Consider the following 22,147-nt stretch of genomic DNA (forward strand, 5'->3'; position numbering starts at 1 on the left):
GTGGTCCTGTTTTTGATGGAATAGGACTGCCGGTGACAGGACTAGGTAGGTGGCAGTGGGAGGATTCAGTAACTCATTAATTGCATGATCTACCCATCTGATCTTCAGCATTCTTCTGTAGCACCACATTTTGAAGGCTTCTATTTTCTTCTTGTGTAAACTATTTATTGTCCATGTTTCACTTCCATACATGGCTACATTTCATGCAAGTACTTTCAGAGAAGATTTCCTGGCACTTAAATCTATACTCCATGTCAAGAAAGTTCTCTTCTTCAGAAATGATCTTCTTGCCATTGCCAGTCTACATTTTATGTCCTCTCTACTTTGAACATCATCAGTTATTTTGCTCCCCAAATAGCAAAACTCCTTTACTACTTTAAGTGACTCATTTCCTAATCTAATTCCCTCAGCATCACCTGATTTAATTTGACTACATTCCATTATCCTCATTTTGATTTTGTTGATATTCATCTTACACCCTCCTTTCAAGACACTGTCCATTCTGTTCAACTGCTCTTCCAGGTCCTTTGCTGTCTGACAAAATTACAGTGTCATCAGCGAACCTCAAAGTTTTTATTTCTTCTCCATGGATTTTAATTCCTACTCCAAATTTTTCTTTTGTTTCCTTTACTGCTTGCTTAATATGCAGATCGAATAACATTGGGGATAGGCTACAACCCTGCCTCACTCCTTCCCCAACCACTGCTTCCATTTCATGCCTCTCAACTCTTATAACTGCTATCTGGTTTCTGTACAAATTGTGAATAATATTTTGCTCCCTGTAATTGACCCCTGCCACCTTCAGAATTTGAAAGTATTCCAGTCAACATTGTCAAAAGCTTTCTCTAAGTCTACAAATGCTAGAAATGTAGGTTTGCCTTTCCATAATCTATGTTCTAAGATAAGTCGTTGGGTCAGTATTGCCTCACGTGTTCCAACATCTTTATGGAATCCAAACTGATCTTCCCCGAGGTCAGCTTCTACCAGTAATAGCATCTCTAAAGTGAAAACTACAATTTAAAAGCACATTAATTTAGGACTTAAAGATTCAAAATAAACATTTACATAACTTAAAGAATGTCGAGAAAATTGCCCATGTAGTTGAATCTTTCATCACTAGTGTGGTACATTTCCACTCATGTAACCACCATTAACTGCTTGGGCCTCTCTAAACTCTGTCCACGGAGATAAGCCGAAGATTAATCTGAAACAGACACACTAAAGGTGCAGCTCCTGCTGCCTGGCAGCATACAGAAAATTCACATGAGATCTGATGAGAGGGTTAGCACTCCACAGGTAGGTGAAAATGAGTTGATACGAAGTATTCACTATAACCCAGTCCCCACATCACTATACTGTAGACTCCATACTTGTACCACAATCGCCAATGACATCTGTTCTGTTATGCGAGTTCTATAATGCTTAGGGGGCCACAAGGCAAAGACCAAGAATACTGGCTATGAGTTTGTGGCAAAACACAGTGACAATAAGCAACGAATAATCTCAGTTCAGAGCAGCAAATTCTCTTCCATGTGGAATTACCTAGAAGGCATACTACATAACTATCCCTTGACTCAGCCCATCTGTGCTACAGGACAGGAAGCTACTCCCATCTACCACATTCCATCAAAAGCAGCATACTGTCATGATCATGCTATACAGACTTTGCTCTTCTCTGCAGGCAGCAGCTCAAAATCTCCACAGACTTAACCACAGTAATCATTGCAAATTTCATGTCAGTCACAGAACACACACTGCATTAGCCCCACTTTTTATACACGTTTCCTAATGTCCTGCCCCATGTACAGTCCACACTTCATCACTCTACAGTCCCCCCCATGTAATGACTGTACCGCTGCCACCACCATCCTTCCAGTGATGCACGAGAGACAACCTATAATTTTAAATAATATCGTGTTTATACTGGTTGCTGGTGAGGAGGAAAGTTAGTTATTAGTATTTTATAAATGATCTCATTCATAACCAGCCATATCACAGTCACTCAAGAAAGTTATAATTAAGCTTTAATTCTTAAATCAAAATCGGACAATGTCTCTCCTTGTCCGCAGTCTTGATGATTCGTAGCGATCTGCAGTTCTGTGTAAATAAAATGTCTTGGTTTTCTTGTTGCGTAGTCAGTCGGGAAACCTCAGATCGAGCGGAAAGTTGGCTTTGATAGTTTAATTATCCGATGAAATAATGGAGCTCTTGGATCTAATAATTGCAGGTTCGTTTCAATTCATAGAAAGTTCCCTTCTGGTTACCAACGAAACGACACCTCTGTGCAAATTTCCAATTAGAGAATACATATATAATGAAATTCCTTACATACCTTTATGTAAATGCTGAGTATATACTTTCTTGAGTAGCATACAATATATTTTCAGTCTCTTTCTTCCAGCAATCTTGATAACAAAATTACAATTAATCAATGCAGCTGTTCGGCACGGAGAAGATCCTAGAAGTCCTCTCAACACACTAGAGAGAATATTACAAAGAGTAATTATGCGCTCATGGAATAGTAATAGTACTGTACTACTTTGTGCATTGATTCTGCGAGTATATAGATGGTCAAGTAGGAAACGTAATTCACTCATAGAATTGTGCAGGGATAATTAGTAGAATATAAAGAGTTTACAAACTCATTGACCACCACATCCTACTGAAAGGCAAAGACATGCCAGCCAGCAAATGTCATCGAATTGTGTAATTTAGTATTAGAAAAAGACATTAGACAGTTTATGAAACATAAGATGTGGAGCAACAGTCAAGCAATATGCCTGAAACTTCAGTAGATACAAAACAACCATCAAATAGTGTGTCTCAAACCTGCCAACATGAAATACAAAGAAGACAAATGTTTTGTCTATAACATAATCATGTGAAAGACTGTTTTCTATTATGACTAATACAAAAATAGTGAAATGTGGGAGTTAAGAAAGTTGTATGAGGAAATGCATGTGTTCCACCCCCAAGCTAGCATGAGAGATATGTAATGCCCATCAAGCCCATGTGGTTCACTGAATTCACAATAGTACTGAAAAGGTGTTTAGTGTATAATTATACTGTACTTAGAAATGCAGCCTGAAAATTAATGTTTCTGTAAAGTATCATTTGATATAATATCTCTTTTTTTTTAATGTTAGTGAAAGTGTATCTTCTGAAATTGTATGTATTAGAAGGATGCCACCATGAGAAAAAGTTTGGAAAGCTGTGGTGTAAGAGGTGCCATCGACTGTGACATGCTTGTCATTGTCAATAAAACCTCTCTTTAGGCTTACATCTATATTCGATGTTAACAAATTCCCCCTTTTAAGAAAACCTTCCCGTGGTATAGACAGTCTGTATTTTATATCCTCTCTACTTCTGGCAGCACAAGTTATTTTTCTGTTTAAATAGCAAAACCCATCTGCTACTTTTAGTATCGTAGTTCCTAATCGAATTCCCTCAGCATTGCCTGATTTATTTTGACTACATTCTGTTACCACTTGATTTACTTTGCAATGCTCATCCTATAATATCTTTTCAAAACAAGCTTTATCCAGCCATTTCACTGGTCATCCAGCTCCTTTACTGATGACAGAATTAAAGTGTCATTTGCAAACAACAAAGTTTTTATTTCTTCCCTTTGAATTTTAATTCCTTCTCCAGTACAGACTGAATGACATAGATGGCAGGCTACCACCCTGTGTTAGTCCCATCTCCCATATTGTTTTCATTGAATGTTCAACCCTTGCAACTCCTGTGTGACAGGTATACAAGCTGTATATAATCTTTCACTTCCTGTATTTTATCCCTGTTACCTTCAGAATGTCAGACAGTGTATTCCAATTTCCGTTGAGTCTAGAAATGCAGTAAACATATATTTGTATTTCTTTAACTTTATCATAAAGGATAAGTCGTATTCAGTATTTTGTTGTGTGTTATGTGAGGTCTGCTGCTACTAGATTTTTCCATTCTTCTGTAAACGATTTGTCAGTATTTTGCAGCCATGAATTTTTAAGCTGATAGTTTGATAATATTCACATCTGTCAGTACCTGCTATTTTAGAAATTATCATTTTCTTCTTCCTGAAATATGAGTGCATTTCTCCTATCTCATATCTTGCACATCAGGTGGAATACTTCTATCACAGCTGGCTCTGCTAAGGATCCTAATAATTCTGAGGGAATGTCATCTATGTCAGGGGTATTGTTACAACTTGCATCTTACAGTGTGCTGTGAAATTCTCCTTGCAGTATTGTATCGCCTATGTTACCCTCATCTACTTCCACTTTCTGTTTTATAATTTAATATTTTGTGCAACTTCATTTATCTTGTACAGCCGCTCTGTGTTTCCTCCACCTTTCCACTTTTATTTATTTGCTTAGTACCTGTTTGCCATATGATCTATCGATATTCATGCAGTTGCATCTCTCTTCCCAAAGGGCTCTTTGATCTTCATATCGGTAATATCTCTCTTTTCCCCGAGTTATGTATGCATTTGTCCTCTGGTCATTCTGCCCAAGTCATTTTTTTAGACATTCCTGTTCACCTACTTCTTTTTGCCACATTTTTTTATAGTTTCTCCTGTCAGTTCAATTCATGAATTTATACTAGGTTTTGTGTACTTAGTTTTCTGCTGCCTTTACTAATTTATCACTCATGACTACCCATTCATCTTCTTCAGTATTCCATTTCCCTGCTTCAATCAAACATTGCCTAATGCTCGTACTGAAGCTCCCAATAAACTCTGATTCTTACACATCATCCAAGCCTCATTTCTTTAATTCTCTACTTGTTTGCAATTTCTTCTGTTTCAACCTGCAATTCATAAGCAATAAAGTGTCTTGCAGTTTAAAATGTGGTTTTGAAATATATCTTACCACTATATAATCACTCTGAAATCTTCCATTGTGACCAGTTCTCTTCTATATAAGCTATACATTCTTCTTATATGTTGAGTTGCAGATAGGCACAATGAAAAGACTGTTACAAATTATGGCTTTTGGTCAAAGCCTTCTTCAGCAAAGAAAATGCACACCTCATGTGTACACGACCGCTGCCACCGCCAGCTCTGACTGGAATTCTGGAGTCCTGTTAGAGCTGCTGGTGTTAAGTTGTGTGTGTGTGTGTGTGTGTGTGTGTGTGTGTGTGTGTGTGCGCACACCTGTCTGCAACTAAAGGGTCACCTTTACAATGGGTAACTGTCTATCCATTTCATAATATTGTTGATATTTCACCCTATAGTCTCCATTGTTCAATCTTCTTATGATTCTTAAACAAAGAGTTAGCAATGATTAAGTTACAATATGTGCAAAATTTTATCAGGTAGGTTCCTGTTCGATTCTTTTCATCCAGTCAAATATTCTCCTATTATTTTTCCTTCTCTTCCTTTTCCTAGTAATTCCAATCTGTCATCACAATTAAATTTTCCTCTATGTTAACTATCTGAATAATTTCCTTTGTCTCCTCATACATTCTTTCAATCTCTTCACCTGCAGAGCTAGTACACATATAAACCTGCCATGGTGGGTGTTATCTTCCTTTGGCCTTACATAAACTTTCAAAATTAAAAAAAGAATATACTTGATTTAGGTTCACAGTGTTAGCTATCTTGAAAGGGGATAGTATATGATTTGATTTTGGGCAGACACATTTGCTGTAAGAGAATCGGCAGTACTATTCATACCCACCAACAATATATTTTATTTAGGTAAACAAATAACTGTCTTTGTCTTGGGGATTTCAATGTATTTCGGATATAAAACACTCCAAAGTGCTTCATAAGCCCTGAATATTGATGCTCATTCATTCTATAATTGTCAGGATGTTCAACAACTTGGAAAACAGGGGTGAAAACTCGGGGAAACTTGGGAGACTGTTGCATTTAGCCCAAAGCTCTTGAAAGGGGATAGTATATGATTTGATTTTGGGCAGACACATTTGCTTGCCTTCTGCTTGGCTTGGTGCAAAAGTGGGTGTACCCTTCATCCTTAAAACGGGTGCTGTGTGACCACCATCCACCAGAGTTTTGGCGTTTTGAACCTGTTTCCCCACTCAGTCCAGAGTAGCAGCCAGGCCGAGCTAGCTGACTGAGGTTTGCATGCCTGTCACTGCAGCCTGAATGTGCTACCCTGGTTTTTTTATTGTGCCATGGTTTTGTGGGTTTGTGATGTGATGTAATCCGCACAGATCTGTGATGAATATTTGATGTGGTTTACATTCATGTAAGTATTGCCTTGTTTGGTATCACAATAAGGTCAGAGATGTGTCTTGTGCTTTTAGGGCTGTTTGTGGCCTATTTGAATCCATTTGTTTTGAACTAGGGGTATTAGGACGTGATAAGCAAATTGTAAATTACTGTTGTACATCCCAATAGCTATCTATCTGATGGCATTGTGTACAAATAAGATTTATAATAGATCTTCGGTGGTAGGCATAAAATAGTGTTATTAGAACACTAACAAGCAGTCTATCATTGCAGAGCAGATTTTGGTTTAGTTAAGATTGAACTAAAGCCTTTGACAGGAATATTGCAGAGCAGGTGGCCAGAGAGCGAGTGAGGAATGTGGTGGTAGGCGGTTGGGGCATCAGGCAAAGAGACTGTCATTTCTGTCCTCATTGGCTAACGCTTCTGATGCTGCTGTGGGTATTATTCAACATGAACTACTTCCAGTTAGATGCACACACAGAAAATTTTATTGCCTTCCTTAAAATGCAGGCAATGAGAGGTGAGAGTGTTGGGTGGAAATAGTTCGTAAGAAAGAAAAAAGTGCATGTCTTGAGATTTTTTAATGGCTCCCCATCTTCGTGAAGTCTTGGCCACATCTCACTATATGGTTTAGGTGTAATCCTGCCTAATGCATATTTTAAGTCAGGTCTTACTCAATGACCTGGGAGTGTGCATTCCACTTGCTGGACTGAGGATCCAGAGGTGGTGGGTCACAAAAGACAACTCTGAAAATTTCAGTGTTCAGATCCTCCTCAATAAAATGAAATTCTTGCTCAGAAGTATAAGCAGTCTTGCCTTATCCAGTAATCCAGGGGAAGGAAGCATGCTGGTCTCAAGACTACAAGGAAGGTTACATTGTCTGTATCCATGCTAATCACCACTAATAGCCGTGACTTCAATGCTACTGCATCATACATGGCTTCTGTGGTGTTGCTCGCCACCTGGATGCACTCAAAATGATCTTTAGCTCTGTCATTGGAGAGGATGGTTCGGCAGCTGCACTGGAAAATAAAATAAACAGTTTCACAGAATGAAAGTAGTGTTTTTAATTAGAGTCCATGTATTTTTAGTCCACCGTGGCACTGGCAGGGAGTGCATTGTGCATCTGATTTGTCTCAGCAACCAGGTTCTACTTCAAGGCAGCTTTGTTACACTCTTACCAGATGTGTTCCCAAATAGTAACATTGCATCCAGAATGCAGCTTTGAAAGTCAAAAGTAAATTAAAGTGTTGTTCAAATTGAGGATGTTTTCCAGTAAACTACTACAGGATACTGTTGCTGTCTATGATGTGGTAGTGGTTGAGTTTGATTTGTTTGTATGTTGTTGGAATAGTGCATAGGCACTTTGTTTTTGGAGGAAAAATGCTACTAAAGATTTAGTTGAATTTGAGGCAGATGAATCCCAATCTTAGGTATATTTGAAAAGCAGGTTGTTAAAGTGTCCATGAATGGCCCTAATGTTAATAATGCATTCCTAAGAAAGCTGAAAACAAAGTGCATTAGAGGGTAATCCAGAGGCTCTTGTGCTTTTTGGGACATGAGGCTTACATATAGTGCATGGTGACTTTGACAGATTGTACTAGCATTGGTTGGATCTTTTTTAGTTAATAACGAGATGTGTGGTTTGAGTATGGGAGAGTCGGCCCAAAACTGGCTAACACTACAGCAATAAATTCTATATTCATACAGCTGAGATAGACCAAATAAAAATCTATCAAACTTTTCTCAAGACAATACTTGAATCAGCGAATAAAATGGTGTCAAGACGAGTTGGCAATTATTAACACCTGTTTAAAATGTGTCAAGGAACTAGAAAGAGTAAAGAAGGAACAGAAGCAGGTAAAGCCAAAACCTAAGGACACTATCGGAATTTGTAAGTCATAGCTACCAGTAATTGTCTTTGAGGGATAATTTACTGCTAGTTGATCTCATCTTTTTTGAGACTAGCTACTCAGGCTGAGTTGTTTCTGACTGTCAGATGCCCCCTTAACTCCATTCTGCTATACTTGTCTCCAGTGTATGGTGAGAGAAATAACAAGAAAATTTGTCAAACCAGAAGTTTGTAGAAATAGGCTAGCTTCCAAATAGATCTGAATCATTATAAATCAGTTCCATCTTCAGAAAGTGGACAACAGGTACAGAACCAAAATAGCTCTGTGTCAATGTGACATGTCAGAGGAAGATGACGTGGCATACTAGAATGAGTGCCTTACATTACTGAAGTGTATGGTATCTGGATAAATGGCACGTGACATATTTCTCTATGGAGGGCATTCCACGTTTTGACTTGGAAGGGAAGGGGCAATTAAAGCTGACAATGAGAGGAGATAGTTTGGCATAGAATTGATAAATATCAGTACCTTCAATCGCTTTGGTGGTCATGATATTGATGCTGCCCACGAGATTCAGAACTGAGTGCAGATCATGCCAGTAAGGAAATTCATCAAAGAATTTGATGGGAATTGTGTTCACATCAGTCAGTGATTGTAATTGGGGTCAAAAGTGGATGTGAAAATGCGAAGAGATTTATCGAGTCTGCTTGCAGTATCATCTATGGCAATGGCAGCCTTGAAAAAGGTTTCTCTGACAACTGCTTTCTGGTCAAAAGTTTTATTGGAGCCTCTTTTGTAACTGTTCGTGCTGTTAATGATGTGTTCAAGGTTGTGGGGGTGTTAAATTGTGACTATCACAAAGCAGCTCATACAGTTTCCAAAATGCACAGGGGAGGTACAGTGAAAAAGTAGCAGAGGAAAGGCAGCTCAGAAGACCTCAAAGGAAAATGAGAGAGAGAAAAGAAAGTGTGCAGAGAAAAGCTACGAGCGTTGCAGAGTATGAAAACAAAACTCGAGGAAAATGCTAAAAAAGAAGTTTCTTAGATTGAAGTAGTAGTTTTAAAACTAATAACCACCTTTGTGTGATTTTACTTAATGTTCAAGTACATTTCCTCATCAGACTAGTCTTATTACTGCTCCTTCCACAATCATTTTATTGAAATTGTATTTGAAACTTATTCGTAGAATTCTTTGTAAAATTTGTAGTTTATGACCAAAATAGATAATGCTCGGTTTTGTGTCTGTGCGCTCCCTACAGTTAATTGGTCACAGTGTAAATATGTTTTAATAACGCTTTACTTCCTTTGAAACCTTGTCTCATTCTAATTTTCCATTAGCTTTTTTGTTTAAATTACATTATAAAAATTTTGTTGTCAGGTTCTAGTACATTTACTTTGTGGGTAGAATTAAAGTTGTTCATTTTAAGGTTTTTTTCCTTCTAACTCAGAGTGTAGACCTTTTACATTCCTTATATATTGACAAAGTTTGTAGATTTTGTCAAGAAATCAATCAGAATAAACTGGTTGGGGTTGAAACACAATATGACCCTGGAAAAATTGAAACTTAGCTAGGAAAACCTGGCAAACTTGGGCAAACTTTTTGTAGTATCGCAGGACACCCTGATTGCGTTTCTTAGCTTCCATTGCAGAGACGAACCTTCATGAACATGGGCAGAGTCAGGTAGTACAAAGAGGAGGAGCAGCTAGAATTGTATTCTTACTGTTACTGTATTTTTAACTAACTCTTGTTACACTGTTTAGTCTTGTGGAGAAACACCTTATCTCTCTATTTCTATGCTGACAATTTTTTGGACCAAGCAGTTGGAAGAAACAGTAAATTGCTTTAAACGTAAAATGTAAAATGAGAATTCATCGGCATGTTTTAGGCATACGTAACAGTTACTAATAAGTGTTACAGCAATGGTATATTCGAATCCAGTCAACTATGACTACGGTGTTTGTATCAAGGTCTGATAAGTAATCAACTGTTTTTATTTCAGTTTTGGCTCAACGAGGTTATTTTAAAGATCAAGCTTTCATCAACTATCTCAAATACCTTCTCTATTGGAAAGAGCCGGAATATGCAAGATACCTGAAGTAAGTAATCATCATCTTGTGTGTATATTCTCTGGAGGAAGTTTTGCTTTCACCTAGGTGCTGAATTTCTCTGTGGTTCGTAAAGTACATTAAATTATAGACCCCCTTATAAATAGCTAGGTAACTCAAAGGTTGGAGGAAGTAAAGTGCATCCAAAAGATAATGACTAGTGAAGCACAGTGCTCTTAGTCAATTGTTTTGTTGGCCATAGCCCTAAGACCCCTCTCCACTTCAGTCTTCACAAAACGTTAACCCCCACATTACATGTCTGAAATATGCTGTGAAGAAAACTTCCAAAGCACAAACAATATGGAGTATACCCTTGAGTGAAAGATATACATCTTTATTTGGCTGGTGTATCAACCCCATTGTGTGTAAACTGAAGTTGCGATATAGTCAGGCCTGTGACTGTAAGATAAATTGCGAGCCCCTCTTATATACAGCAATGATGAGTTGCTTAAAAACAACAGATCCCTTGTTGTTAAATTATATTGGAAGCATTTTATGCATACTCGGAACATATGCCAGACAAAATACAAAGGCTATGAGAGCACAAGAAGAACATTCACTAGACATTAAAAGTAAAATTTAAAAAAAATAATAAATAGAAAACATATAAAATAATAATTCACAGTTAAGTTCTTGTGCTAAACAAAATTCCTTCACACACAGTGTAGCCCCTCCTTAGTATATTCTTTACGTACCTGCTCAACTGTTGGTGAGCTGCCATTAAAAATCCTAGCTAGTGATAGATGTCAGCAGGTGGCATATTTATGTGGTTGTAGTGGTGTTAAAAGTGTAAAGGAAAGTAAATAGACAAATTAATAACAAAAACAGTATTAGAAAAATGTAAAGATAATAGGAGCAAAATACCTGAGAGATAAACTAAAAGGAAATAATGAAATATATAAACAATACATCAATAGATCATGTTACTCATTTAAGGGCTTGTTGGAAAAGGATGAAGAGAAAACAGAGGGATATGCTATAGAGTAGATAAGTGCAAGGAAAATTTACTACGAGCATGTACTTTTTAGATTTCAAAAATTCATTTATTGTTTCCGTATGCATCTGTACTATACCAAGCCTTGTTCTGAACATTGTCTTTCTCGTTACTGCTTAGTTCTTCGTAAACAAGTTCAGAAAAACCTTTACACTTATGTATTGTACTTCAACTTTGTTGGTGCAGTGGCATACAATCGAATTTGTAAATGCGTATACTGCCTTTAGATATTAGATATTTCATTGTTTTATTAAAAATTGCTAGTAAAATAGCACCATATGTCCATTAAATGATTTTCTCACTATGTCTGAAGTATCCCCTCCTACCTCTACCCGTTTGGGCTTACATATAGAGCATTTAGAACATAAGGTGGGTCTAACTTTTCATAATTTTGGATCTGATAATGCTATACAATGTTTAACAAATCTTATGCTATGTAAAAGATAAGTATAGGTAAAATTATGTACGTCTGTGAAACTTAAAAAATATGCTAACAAAAATATGCTAACATTACATTTTCCTTGTACTCGTATCTGTTCTGTACTATAAGACTCCAGTTCTCCCATGTTCGTAGTTCTCCTGTGCATCTGAATTACCGTCTCCTTTTCCCAACCACAGCGGTTCATCTCCCGCTTCAGCAGCCCAGGTCAGGGCTTACGATAGTTGTTCGCGTCCTGTCCCTTCTGTCTGAACTGTAGTCCTGCCCGTTACCACCTCTCCTTGAGGTCCATTCACATACAACTCCATGGTGTACACCCAGGCTGCAGATTCTTCTGGACCTTTCACATGGCCCTAAGGACTCCGTTAACCCTGCGGCTCTCTATCACTTCCTCTTGATTCTTGACATGCACCGGGGCCATGAAGTGGTTTACACAGATGACTCAATGGGTAATGGTCATGTGGGTTTTGCGTATGTTGGAGGACATATTGAACAGCACTCCTTGCCAGATGGCTGCAGAGTTTTCACTGCAGAGCTGGCGGCCGTATCTTGTGCTCTTGAGCACATCTGCTCATGCCCTGGTGAGTCATTTCTCCTGTGTACTGACTCCCTGAGCAGCCTACAAGCTATCGTCCAATGCTACCCTTGCCATCCTTCGGTAGCGTCCATTCAGGAGTTCGTCTATGCCCTGGAATGGTCCCGTCATTCAGTGGTGTTTGTGTCGGCCCCAGATACTGAATCCCAGTCATCGAACTTGCCGACAGGCTGGCCAGACAGGCCACACGGAGACAGCTTCTGGAGGTGGGCGTCCTCAAAACTGACCTGCGTTCTGTCTTACGCCACAGGGTTTTTCAGCTTTGGGAGGTGGAATGGCATAACAGTACACACAACAAACAGTGTGTCATTAAGGGCACTACAAATGTATGGAAGTCTTCCATGTGGTCTTGTCACAGGGACTCAGTTGTCCTCTGCCGGCTCCGCATTGGCCATACATGGCTAATACATGGTTACCTCCTCCATCGCTAGGACCCACCTTGGTGTCGCTGTGGCTCACAAAGGATGGTCATCACCTCTTGCTGGACTGCCCACTTTTAGCCTCTCTGTGGTGTACTTTTAACTTTCCCAGCACCCTACCTTCGGTGTTGGGCGACAGTGCCTCAACAGTTTTAGTTTTACTCTTTATTCGTGAGGGTGGGTTTTATCATTTGATCTAAGTTGAAGCGCATGTCCTTTGTCCCTCTGTCCCCTCCACCCTAGTGCTTTTAGGGTGGAGGTTTTAATGTGTTGCAGAGCGGCTGGCCTCTCCTTTTTATTCCCATGGTCAGCCAGCCATGATAATTTGCTGTCTTCTACGTCTCTCTGTATTTTTATTGTCACACTTTGTACATTTTAGTGTTTGTTGCCCTTCTGTCACTCTTGTGGTTTTCTCCTTTCTTCCAGCTGTGTCGTATGTCTCGATTATTTTACTCCCACCCGTGTGGAATTATTTTAATTGGAACAAGGAACCGATGACCTAGCAGTTTGGTCCCTTGCCCCCTCTCTTTTAAACCAACCAACCAACCAATCCAATTCTCCCTTCACCCCTTTTTCACAAGCCCTCGAATCGTGTGCTTCATTTATGTATTTTTGTTTATACACTCTTAACTACTGCCTTGTAGTTTCCTTCATAGGTGTTTTTATCTTATTATCTTCACATTTTTCTAATATTATTTTTGCTATCAATTTCCCATTCATTTACAGCCTTATAACTAAGCCACCTGATGGCATACATTGGTAGCAAGGTCTTGTAATGGCAGCCCAGTCAGTTGGGAACTTATATTGAAAATGTATTTAGGTGATGCTGTACTATGTATGTAGGCATTTTGTTTTGCATGACAACATAACTGTGATTATTTTAAATATTTATTAATAATGTACTCGCAATGCCTAATGGACATTGTTTGTGCTCTCATGGCCTTTGTATTTCATTTAGCAGATGTTTTTAATATGGGCTACACCTTAAATGAGTAAAATATAATTTAGCAATGGATTTAAAAAAAAAAGAAGCAAAAAGGAGTCCAGTACAGCAGTGTACAAGAAGTGTTCACCCGTGTGTGTGTGTGTGTGTGTGTGTGTGTGTGTGTGTGTGTGTGTGTGTGTGTGTAGACTCCCAAATCCGCAATTTCTGTGGGTATTCTTATCTTTTTGGCATTCTCAATTCATCGAGAAGTGCAGGTCCACAGCTTTTACTGACGTTCTGACGAAATTTTCCTTTTGTTATGTTAATAATGAATAAAATAAAGCATAATATTGATTATTTTTACACTTGCACATTGATAAAATATACAAATGACACTAGCAGTAATTATAATTAAGATTTCAACATTATACAGCCTCTTCTTAATGTTGACTGACACTGCTCCTCTTTGGCTGCAGCCACTGTGACATGATGGTTTGTTATGTAATTATTACAGCGTTGACCAAACAATGTTATAATGATACGTCTCTGAATTTGATTTACTTGTTACTTAAAGTTAAATCAAACAGAACACCAAATTTCTACTTAGTTTATAGTGTCATAATAGAAGTAAGACTCCCATGTAGAGTGCAGCTTCTGTCTTCTTGGAAATCACTCACATTATGGTATTCATTTCAGCTGATTTGATTATAAAGTACTAAAAACAAAATTTAGCACAGAAGTGCCAACCTGAAAATTAAATGGAATGTTGTTTCGTACATAGAAGATAAGGTAGCATTTGATCTGGGCAGTATGAATCTGGAATCATTCTGGTAAAACATTGTTCGGAAATTAATCCGTGTCTTCGTACTGCTATTTTAATTAATCATAACAATCCTATTGTACAGTTATATGCCACGGGAAGGACTTCGTTAGAACACAAGTTGCTCCATCCTTTCCATTTTGTCAATTCTTCCTGTCACCTCCATGTCATTACTATGACCCAGTCTTCTTCTCTCACCTGAATGTTTATTCACATTCCTTTCAACCACTTGTCCCTGGACCTTCTCATTGATCTCTGACCATCCATCTTCATCTCTTCCGTCTTCTTAGGCAACCTTGTCTCATAATTTTGTTCATGTGCCCATACTATATCAATCTTTTTTTACCTATCTCCCCTTCTAGGGGTTGCTCAAGTTATCTCCCTACTAACTCTATCATTTCTCATATTTTCCACTTTTGTTACATCCACCCAGTTTCTCAGAACCTTCATTTCACTTGCTTGTACCTTGTTTTTCTCTGTACTTCACGACCTACATTTCTGCAGTGTAGAACGGACCTGGTATGTAGTATGATTGGTATATTAGCTGCTCACGTGTGTGTTCAGTCATCTTTCTCTGAGTCCCAAGTCATGTGGGCATCCCAGGGAATGAACTGGCTGACCGTTTGACTGGAGAAACAGATACTTATCTCCATTTTTTTTTTTTTTTTTTTTTTTTTTGCATGATTCCAGCTGCAGATATGCGGGTGTGTGTCAAATCGCTCTTCGCCCAAAAGTGGAATGCCATCTGGATCGTTATTGCTCATAGTAATAAACTCCGCACCATCAGAGAGTCTACTGCAGTTGGCACTCTTTGTTTCACTTCTCTCAGTAGTAGTCCACTGTTTGATGCCATTTATGCATTGGTCATACCCCGCTCACCCATTGTTTCCTTTTACGTAACGTTTGACCCCTACAATGTGGTTGTGGAGGCAGACTGACAATCTCACATATTGGTGGAATGTTCCCTTCTTTCGGCCCGTCGTGTTAAGTATAGTCTTCTCGATTCCTTAAATTTAATATTAGCAGACAATCCACAGATGGTTGAACTGGTCCTCAATTTCCTCTGTGAAAGTGGTTTTTATTTCCAGATATAAGGTTCTGCTTTAGTCTTGGAGCAGGAGTAGGTTGGTTGTGGGTGGGACTTCTTTTACAGTCTTCTCGGTCTGTGACCTCATGATTGCCCCCTTTTTTCAGTTTTTTGATTTGGTCTCACTTTTTATGCCTTTACTGTGTGTGTTTAATGTTCATTATTTTGTAATTAGACTCCCATCACTGGATCATCCACTTTTAGCAGATCCTCTTTCTTCTTTGACTCACTTCGGGATTGTGGGACTGATGACTTCGCCATTTGGTCCCATAACCCCCTCTCAATTAATCAGTCAATCTGCTCACATGTGTGAGTATTACCAAACTATCAGTTCAGTAAGTCATGGATGCAGAATATCTATGAAACAATGGAAGGACAAACAGTATGGAAGATCAGATCAAGTTCTTGATAAATGTAGGAATACATGACAGTTTAAACCATATGACTTACCTTGGAAGATGCACTGAAGGAAAGCAAGCAAACTTTTGTCCGTAGTCTTCGTAGATTTAGAGAAATGTTTTTACTATGTTGTTGGGAGTACATTCCTCAAAATCCTGAAGGAAGCAGGATAAAATGCAGGGAACATAAGATGGACTACAATCTGTACAGAAACTACTGCAGTTAAGAGACGAAGAACAAGAGAAAATAATACTTCAGGAGTGTGTGACATAGTGCTGTAGCCTGTTCCCAATGTTATTCAGTCTGTACATTAAGCATCCAGTAAAGGAAACCAGAGAAATTTAGAAAATGAGCTAAAGTTCAGGAGAGAGAAATAAAAACTTGAAGGTTTGTCCATGACATTGTAATATTGAGGAGGCAGAAAACCTGGATGATCAGTACAACAGAATGAATAGTGCCATGAAAACAAATTCAGAAAATTAATACTATCAGAAGTAAAATAAAAGTAATTAAATTCAGCTGAATTAAATTGGATCATTCTGAAGAACTTAACTATGAAAGAAGACACTAAAACTAGATTAATTTTGTCTCTTGGGCAGCAAAATAACTTGCATGGGAGTGAAATGTGGACAATAAGCATGTCAGCAAGAAGAAAACGAGAGCTTTTGAAATACGGTGCTGCAAAAGAATGCTCAAGATTATGTGGGTAGATTGCTTTACTTGTAGTGAGGTACTGATTGGAATTGTGGAGAAAAGAATTTCGTGGTGAAATTTGAGTAGAAGTGATCTGTTGGTTGTGAGCTACCAAGTGATTTTTAATTTTATACTGGAGAGAAGATGGAGGGAGGATTTAAAGATAGTAGAGAATGACTGAAGAGTGACGAGAAACAAGCTGACTAGAAACAAGCAGGTACAAATGTTGCAGTAGCTTTGGAGAAACGAAGAGGCTTGCACAGCGTAGGTGAGCATTGAGAGCTGCATTGTGAAAGTCTTTGGACTGAAAACCACAACAGTGGCAGTGTCACCTTGATGCTGTTTTGGAGATTGCTTTTTTCATATCGCTCCTCTCACTTCTTATGAAACTTGACAGCTCACCTTCCAGTTTGTTTCTCCTTATCATTCGTTCCATTTACCTGTTTCATACACCACAGGTATTTCAAACTACCAATCATTTTCAGCTGCTCTGCCACTCAGTTTTACATTCTTGGTTTGTTTTAATTTATATTTAAATTAAACTTTTTTTTTAGCAGTTACATGCTGGAGTTGAGGTGTTTCAACCTCCTGCATAGACTGAGAGAGCTCAGTTGTTTCAAATGGCTGATTTATAAAGAGCATAAAATAAGTGTTCTAGTGTGTTATCAGGCTAGGACTTACTTCATGGCTGGTATTCCCCACCATACCTATTAACCCCCAGGTGAGGGAAGCTTTCATTCCACTGATGAGTGAAAGTGATACTGATTTTCAATAAGTGTTACCAAAATTAGGCATAATATGCAGAATGGAGACCAGAATAGAACATTGGAATCACAATTTTATGTTGTAGCTGAAAGTGTGTGTTAGTTAAAATCGAACTAACTTTTAATGTGTGAAAATTTATGTTAAAGAAACAAAACTTTCATTTAGAAGCACAGTCAGTCAGATGATGAGGGCTTGCAGTTAATCTCGAACAGTTAAAGAACAGTGAATTCAACAGAATTATAGTTACAAGTGACAGAACTCTTGTGTTTGAGAGAACCTCAACTTGCCCTGTGGTCCTTTGCGTGGTTAGGTTTGTTGCCCCCCCCCCCCCTCCCTCTCCCTCTCTCTCTCCAGTTGGTGTGTACAGCATGAAATGTGAAAGTGGAACCTTGCAACAATTGTTGGAAGGGTTGATGCATTTCTTTGCATTTGCTGGGTTATCCTGTGATTCTGAAATGCGCAGTGGATCAACACAGTATACAGCTATCCTTGGAACCACATCCACTCCTTCATGCATTCTTATGTGTGTAAAAGAATTCTACTCACCATACAGCGGCAGGAGGACACACATATAAAGATAATGAAATTTGCAGGCTTTCAAAGTCACTGGCTCCTTCTTTTGGCATAAAGATTGAAGGTGAAGGAAGAAGGGCGAAGGAAAAAGAATGGTGATGTGTAGGAAATGGGGAGAATTCGGAAGTCGCGCAGAAACCCAGGTCAGGGGGACTTACAAGAAGGGATGAAAAGGAAAAACTGACTGTGACTGACTACACTAGACAGAGATCACGAGAGAGAGAGAGAGAGAGAGAGAGAGAGAGAGAACACATTGTTCACGAGACTTTTTACAGTAATACAACACAATTCTTATCCAGCCTTCGCTAGACATGAATACTCTGTTGCCTAAGTTCAAAAGCAGATTTCCTGGGCCATCACATCCAATCCTGATACTGCTGATCCTTCCAATAAACAGCTTAGTAGTACACCTCTTGTGACTCACTATTATCCAGGCCTTGAATTTATTAATTAGCTACTTTGAAATGCTATGACTTCCTAAAATCATGCTCTGAAATGAGGTCCTTTCTGTCCAATATTGTGCCCACCACAATAGAATAGCCTTCTGTTAGCCTCCCCCCCTCCCAGGGGGTCCACAACTCTTTTGTGGGTACGTGCGTGGCGAGCACGGGGCCCCGAGCTATTGCAGCCTTCTTTCTCTCCAGGGCTGCATTTCCTTCCCCTTCCCCTCCTTTCCCCTCCTTGCTTCTTTTCCGTTGCCCTCTCCTCTCCCTCTCTTGGTGTCCTTGCTTACGTTGGCCCCTGCTATCCTCCTGGTTCTGTTGGTTTTACAATCCGGCTTTGTTGCGTAATCATCTCTTCCTTTTGGCATTCCTTGGTCCACCTCTGGGGTTTGACCTCAATTACAAAATTTCTCTTCCGTAGTGTGAGCCATTTGGGGAAGAGCACCTTACCTAGTGTCTCCGACGTGCGCCCTCCTAGTACATTCCACCTTTTCTTTCACGTCGTTGTCTGATGCTAGGGTGCATAGCCAGCACGGTAGCCAGCCCGTGTGGTGGGGTCGCTGTGTACCCTGTTGGCTGAGCCCCCTGAACACACAGGGATCACACTTCTGATACCTGAGCTGTGACCTCCTCATGCATGCTTTGGAGTGGTTGCTCGTCATCCTGGAGCATCGGAACTCCCGGCAATGGCCGCCGTGCCAGACGGCCCTTGCTGTGGCTGGGTGGCGCCTGTGAGGAGAGCCCCTGATCGGAGTGGGTGGTATCAGGGTGGACGCTATGCAAATGAAATGCATATGGGTCCAGAGCTCTGGCCGTTCTTCTGCGGCCGTCTCTCTGCGTGGAACTGATTCTTCAAGTGCTTCTTCTGTTGCCCCTTCGGCCTTCCCTTCCATGGCTACCCCCTGGGAAGAGGGTCAGGCCCGTCGGCTAGGGGCGAAACCTTTCCCCCGTTATCTAGTTTGCACCAGGACTGATGGAGATACTTTCACCAATACCAAACCTTTATTCTTTGTGGAACACATTGAAGACAAGTTTGGCGAAGTGGACTCCCTGAGCAAGATGCGGTCGGGTTCGTTGCTGATCAAAACTACTTCAGCTGCCCAATCTGCGGCCCTTCGTGCCTGTACCCATCTTGGCACAATTCCTGTGTCCATTACCCCCCACCAGTCTCTAAATGTGGTACAAGGTGTGATTTTTCACAGGGACCTCATCCTTCAAACTGATGAGGAACTTCGGGACAATCTCGGACGGCGGGGTGTTCACTTTGTTCTGCGTGTCCAGAAGGGTCCTAAAGACAATCACATTGATACTGGTGCCTTTATCCTGGCCTTTGAAGGGGATACCCTCCCTGAGAAAGTTAAGATTATGGTTTATCGATGTGATGTGAAGCCGTACATCCCACCTCCTATGAGGTGTTTTAAGTGCTTGCATTTTGGACACATGGCTTCCCGCTGTTCACAGGCCCCTCTCTGTGGTGACTGTGGACGTCCACTCCATGAGGGGAGTCCCTGTGTTCCCCCTCCTGTGTGTGTAAATTGTCATGGTAGTCATTCTCCACATTCACCAGATTGCCCAGTATATAAGAAGGGAAAGAAGATACAGGAGTATAAGTCCCTCGATCATTTAACCTACATCTGTCGGCCCCCAGTTCGCCCAGTCTCTTTCTGTTCCTGATCTTGCTGCAGCTGGCTCCTTTATGCCACACAGCCCTCCTCAATCTCAGCCTGAAAAGAAGAAGAAACGTAAGTCCCGGGACAAAGAGCCTCTGGTGTCACCAGAGGTCCCTTCCCCGACTTCACAACCGGATTCTGACCTGTCGTTCATTTATGTCGCCCCCTCCTTGTCAGTGACGGGTGGGGATCCAGCGGTATGACTGGCTTTAGCGAGTTCAGCCCCCATTTAAATCATCGTTCTGGGGTTCTGCAATGGAACTGTAATGGATACTATAGTCACCTTCCAGAATTGAAATCCCTTCTTTCGTCTTACTCTGCAGCTTGTGTGGTTCTCCATGAATCTCATTTTACTGATTCTCACTCACCGACCCTCTGTGGGTTCCGTGTTTTCTGTCGAAATCGGGTCAGACCCCTGCGGGCTTCTGGTGGTGTTGGTCCGTACAGACATTGCTAGCACATGGATTCCTCTTCAAACTACATTGGAAGCGGTTGCTGTTAGGGTCCACCTTTACTCTGCGGTCACAGTTTTCAATCTTTATCTCCCTCCTGACAGAACTCTTACACCTGCTGCCTTAACTGCCCTTCTTCAGCAACTTCCTCCTCCCTTCCTCCTCCTTGGGGATTTTAATGCTCATCATCCCTTGTGGGGCAGTGCCTTTCCATCTAGACGAGGTCTTCTTATAGACCAGTTTATTGCAGACCACGACTTGTGCATTCTTAATGATGGCTCTCCTACTCATTTCAGTGCCGGTCATGGTACCTTTTCTGCCATTGATCTTTCTTTCTTCTCCCTCTCTCCTCCCTTCATTACACTGGTCGCCACACGACGACCTTTGTGATAGTGACCATTTCCTGTTGATTATCATGCTCCCTTCCCGCTCCCTGATGGACAGGTTACCTCGTTGGTCTTTCCAACGCGCCGATTGGCCTCTATACACTACACAGGTCGTGTTTTCTGCCTCTTTGTCAGGTTGTATTGATGACGTCCTATGTGACATGTCTGACGCGATTGTTCACGCTGCTAACCTTGCTGTCCCGCGCTCATCTGGGCCATTTTGTCGCCGGCAAGTCCCATGGTGGAGTACGGCCATTGCCATTGCCATCCGTGATCGTCGTCAAGCTTTGCAACACTTTAAGAGGCACCCATCCGTAGCCAGCCTTACTACCTTTAAATGCCTCCGCGCTAAAGCCCGTTATTTAATCAAACAGAGCAAGCGGATATATTGGGAACGATTCATTTCTTCCCTTGGTTCTACTGTCCCTCTGTCACGGGTATGGGCTACACTTCGCTCTCTCCAAGGTTGCCATCGGCCGTCCACCCTCCCAGGCCTTCACCTCCCAGATGGCCTTTGCACGGACCCATTCGTTCTTGCAGAACATCTTGCGACCCATTTTGCAGTGGCCTCAGCATCAACCTCCTATCCAGCTGCTTTCCTTCACCTGAAACAGCAGGCTGAAGCTTCCACCTTAAGTTTTACCCCTTGTGAGTCAGAATCTTATAACGAACCTTTTACTGAATGGGAATTTCTTTCTGCACTTTCTTCTTCTCATGATACAGCCCCCGGCCCAGATTCCATTCATAACCAACTGCTTCAACATCTCAGTGCTCCACAACGGCAACATCTTCTTCACGTGTTTAACCGTATCTGGCTCCAGGGTGACTTCCCTTCTCAGTGGAGGGATAGCATCATGGTTCCTGTCCTTAAGCCTGGTAAGAACCCGCTATCTGTTGACAGTTATCGGCCAATTAGTTTGACCACTGTTTTGTAAGTTACTTGAACGGATGGTAGCCCGTTGGCTAAATTGGGTCCTCGAATCTCGGGATCTATTGTCCTCTTACCAGTGTGGCTTTCGAGAGAGACGGTCTCTAATCGATCATTTACTTCGCTTGGAATCCGCAGTTCGGCAGGCTTTTTCCCAGCGCTGCCATTTGGTTGCAGTGTTTTTTGACCTTCGCAAGGCCTATGACACGGCCTGGCGCCATCACATCTTACTTACCCTTCATCAGTGGGGTCTTCGGGGCCCACTCCCGATTTTTATCCGCCAGTTCCTGATCCATCGGTCATTCAGAGTCAGAGTTGGTACTGCTTTTAGTTCTCCACGGACCCAGGAGACGGGCATCCCACAGGGTTCTGTCTTGAGTGTCCTTTTCCTTATTGCTATCGATGGAC

General features: G+C 40.7%; 1 protein-coding gene across 1 annotated transcript in view; it reads left to right on the top strand.

Moving 5' to 3' along the window:
• Nucleotides 1-22,147, top strand: part of LOC126100380 (mediator of RNA polymerase II transcription subunit 31-A) — a 32,897-nt gene that overhangs the window by 5,707 nt on the left and 5,043 nt on the right. Inside the window, exon 3 of the mRNA XM_049910988.1 lies at nt 10,046-10,142. Within this exon, the coding sequence (XP_049766945.1) occupies nt 10,046-10,142 (97 nt within the window). The remainder of the gene's footprint in view (nt 1-10,045; nt 10,143-22,147) is intronic.

Source organism: Schistocerca cancellata, chromosome 9 (assembly GCF_023864275.1).
Source record: "Schistocerca cancellata isolate TAMUIC-IGC-003103 chromosome 9, iqSchCanc2.1, whole genome shotgun sequence".
NCBI classification, from domain to species: Eukaryota; Metazoa; Arthropoda; class Insecta; order Orthoptera; family Acrididae; genus Schistocerca; species Schistocerca cancellata.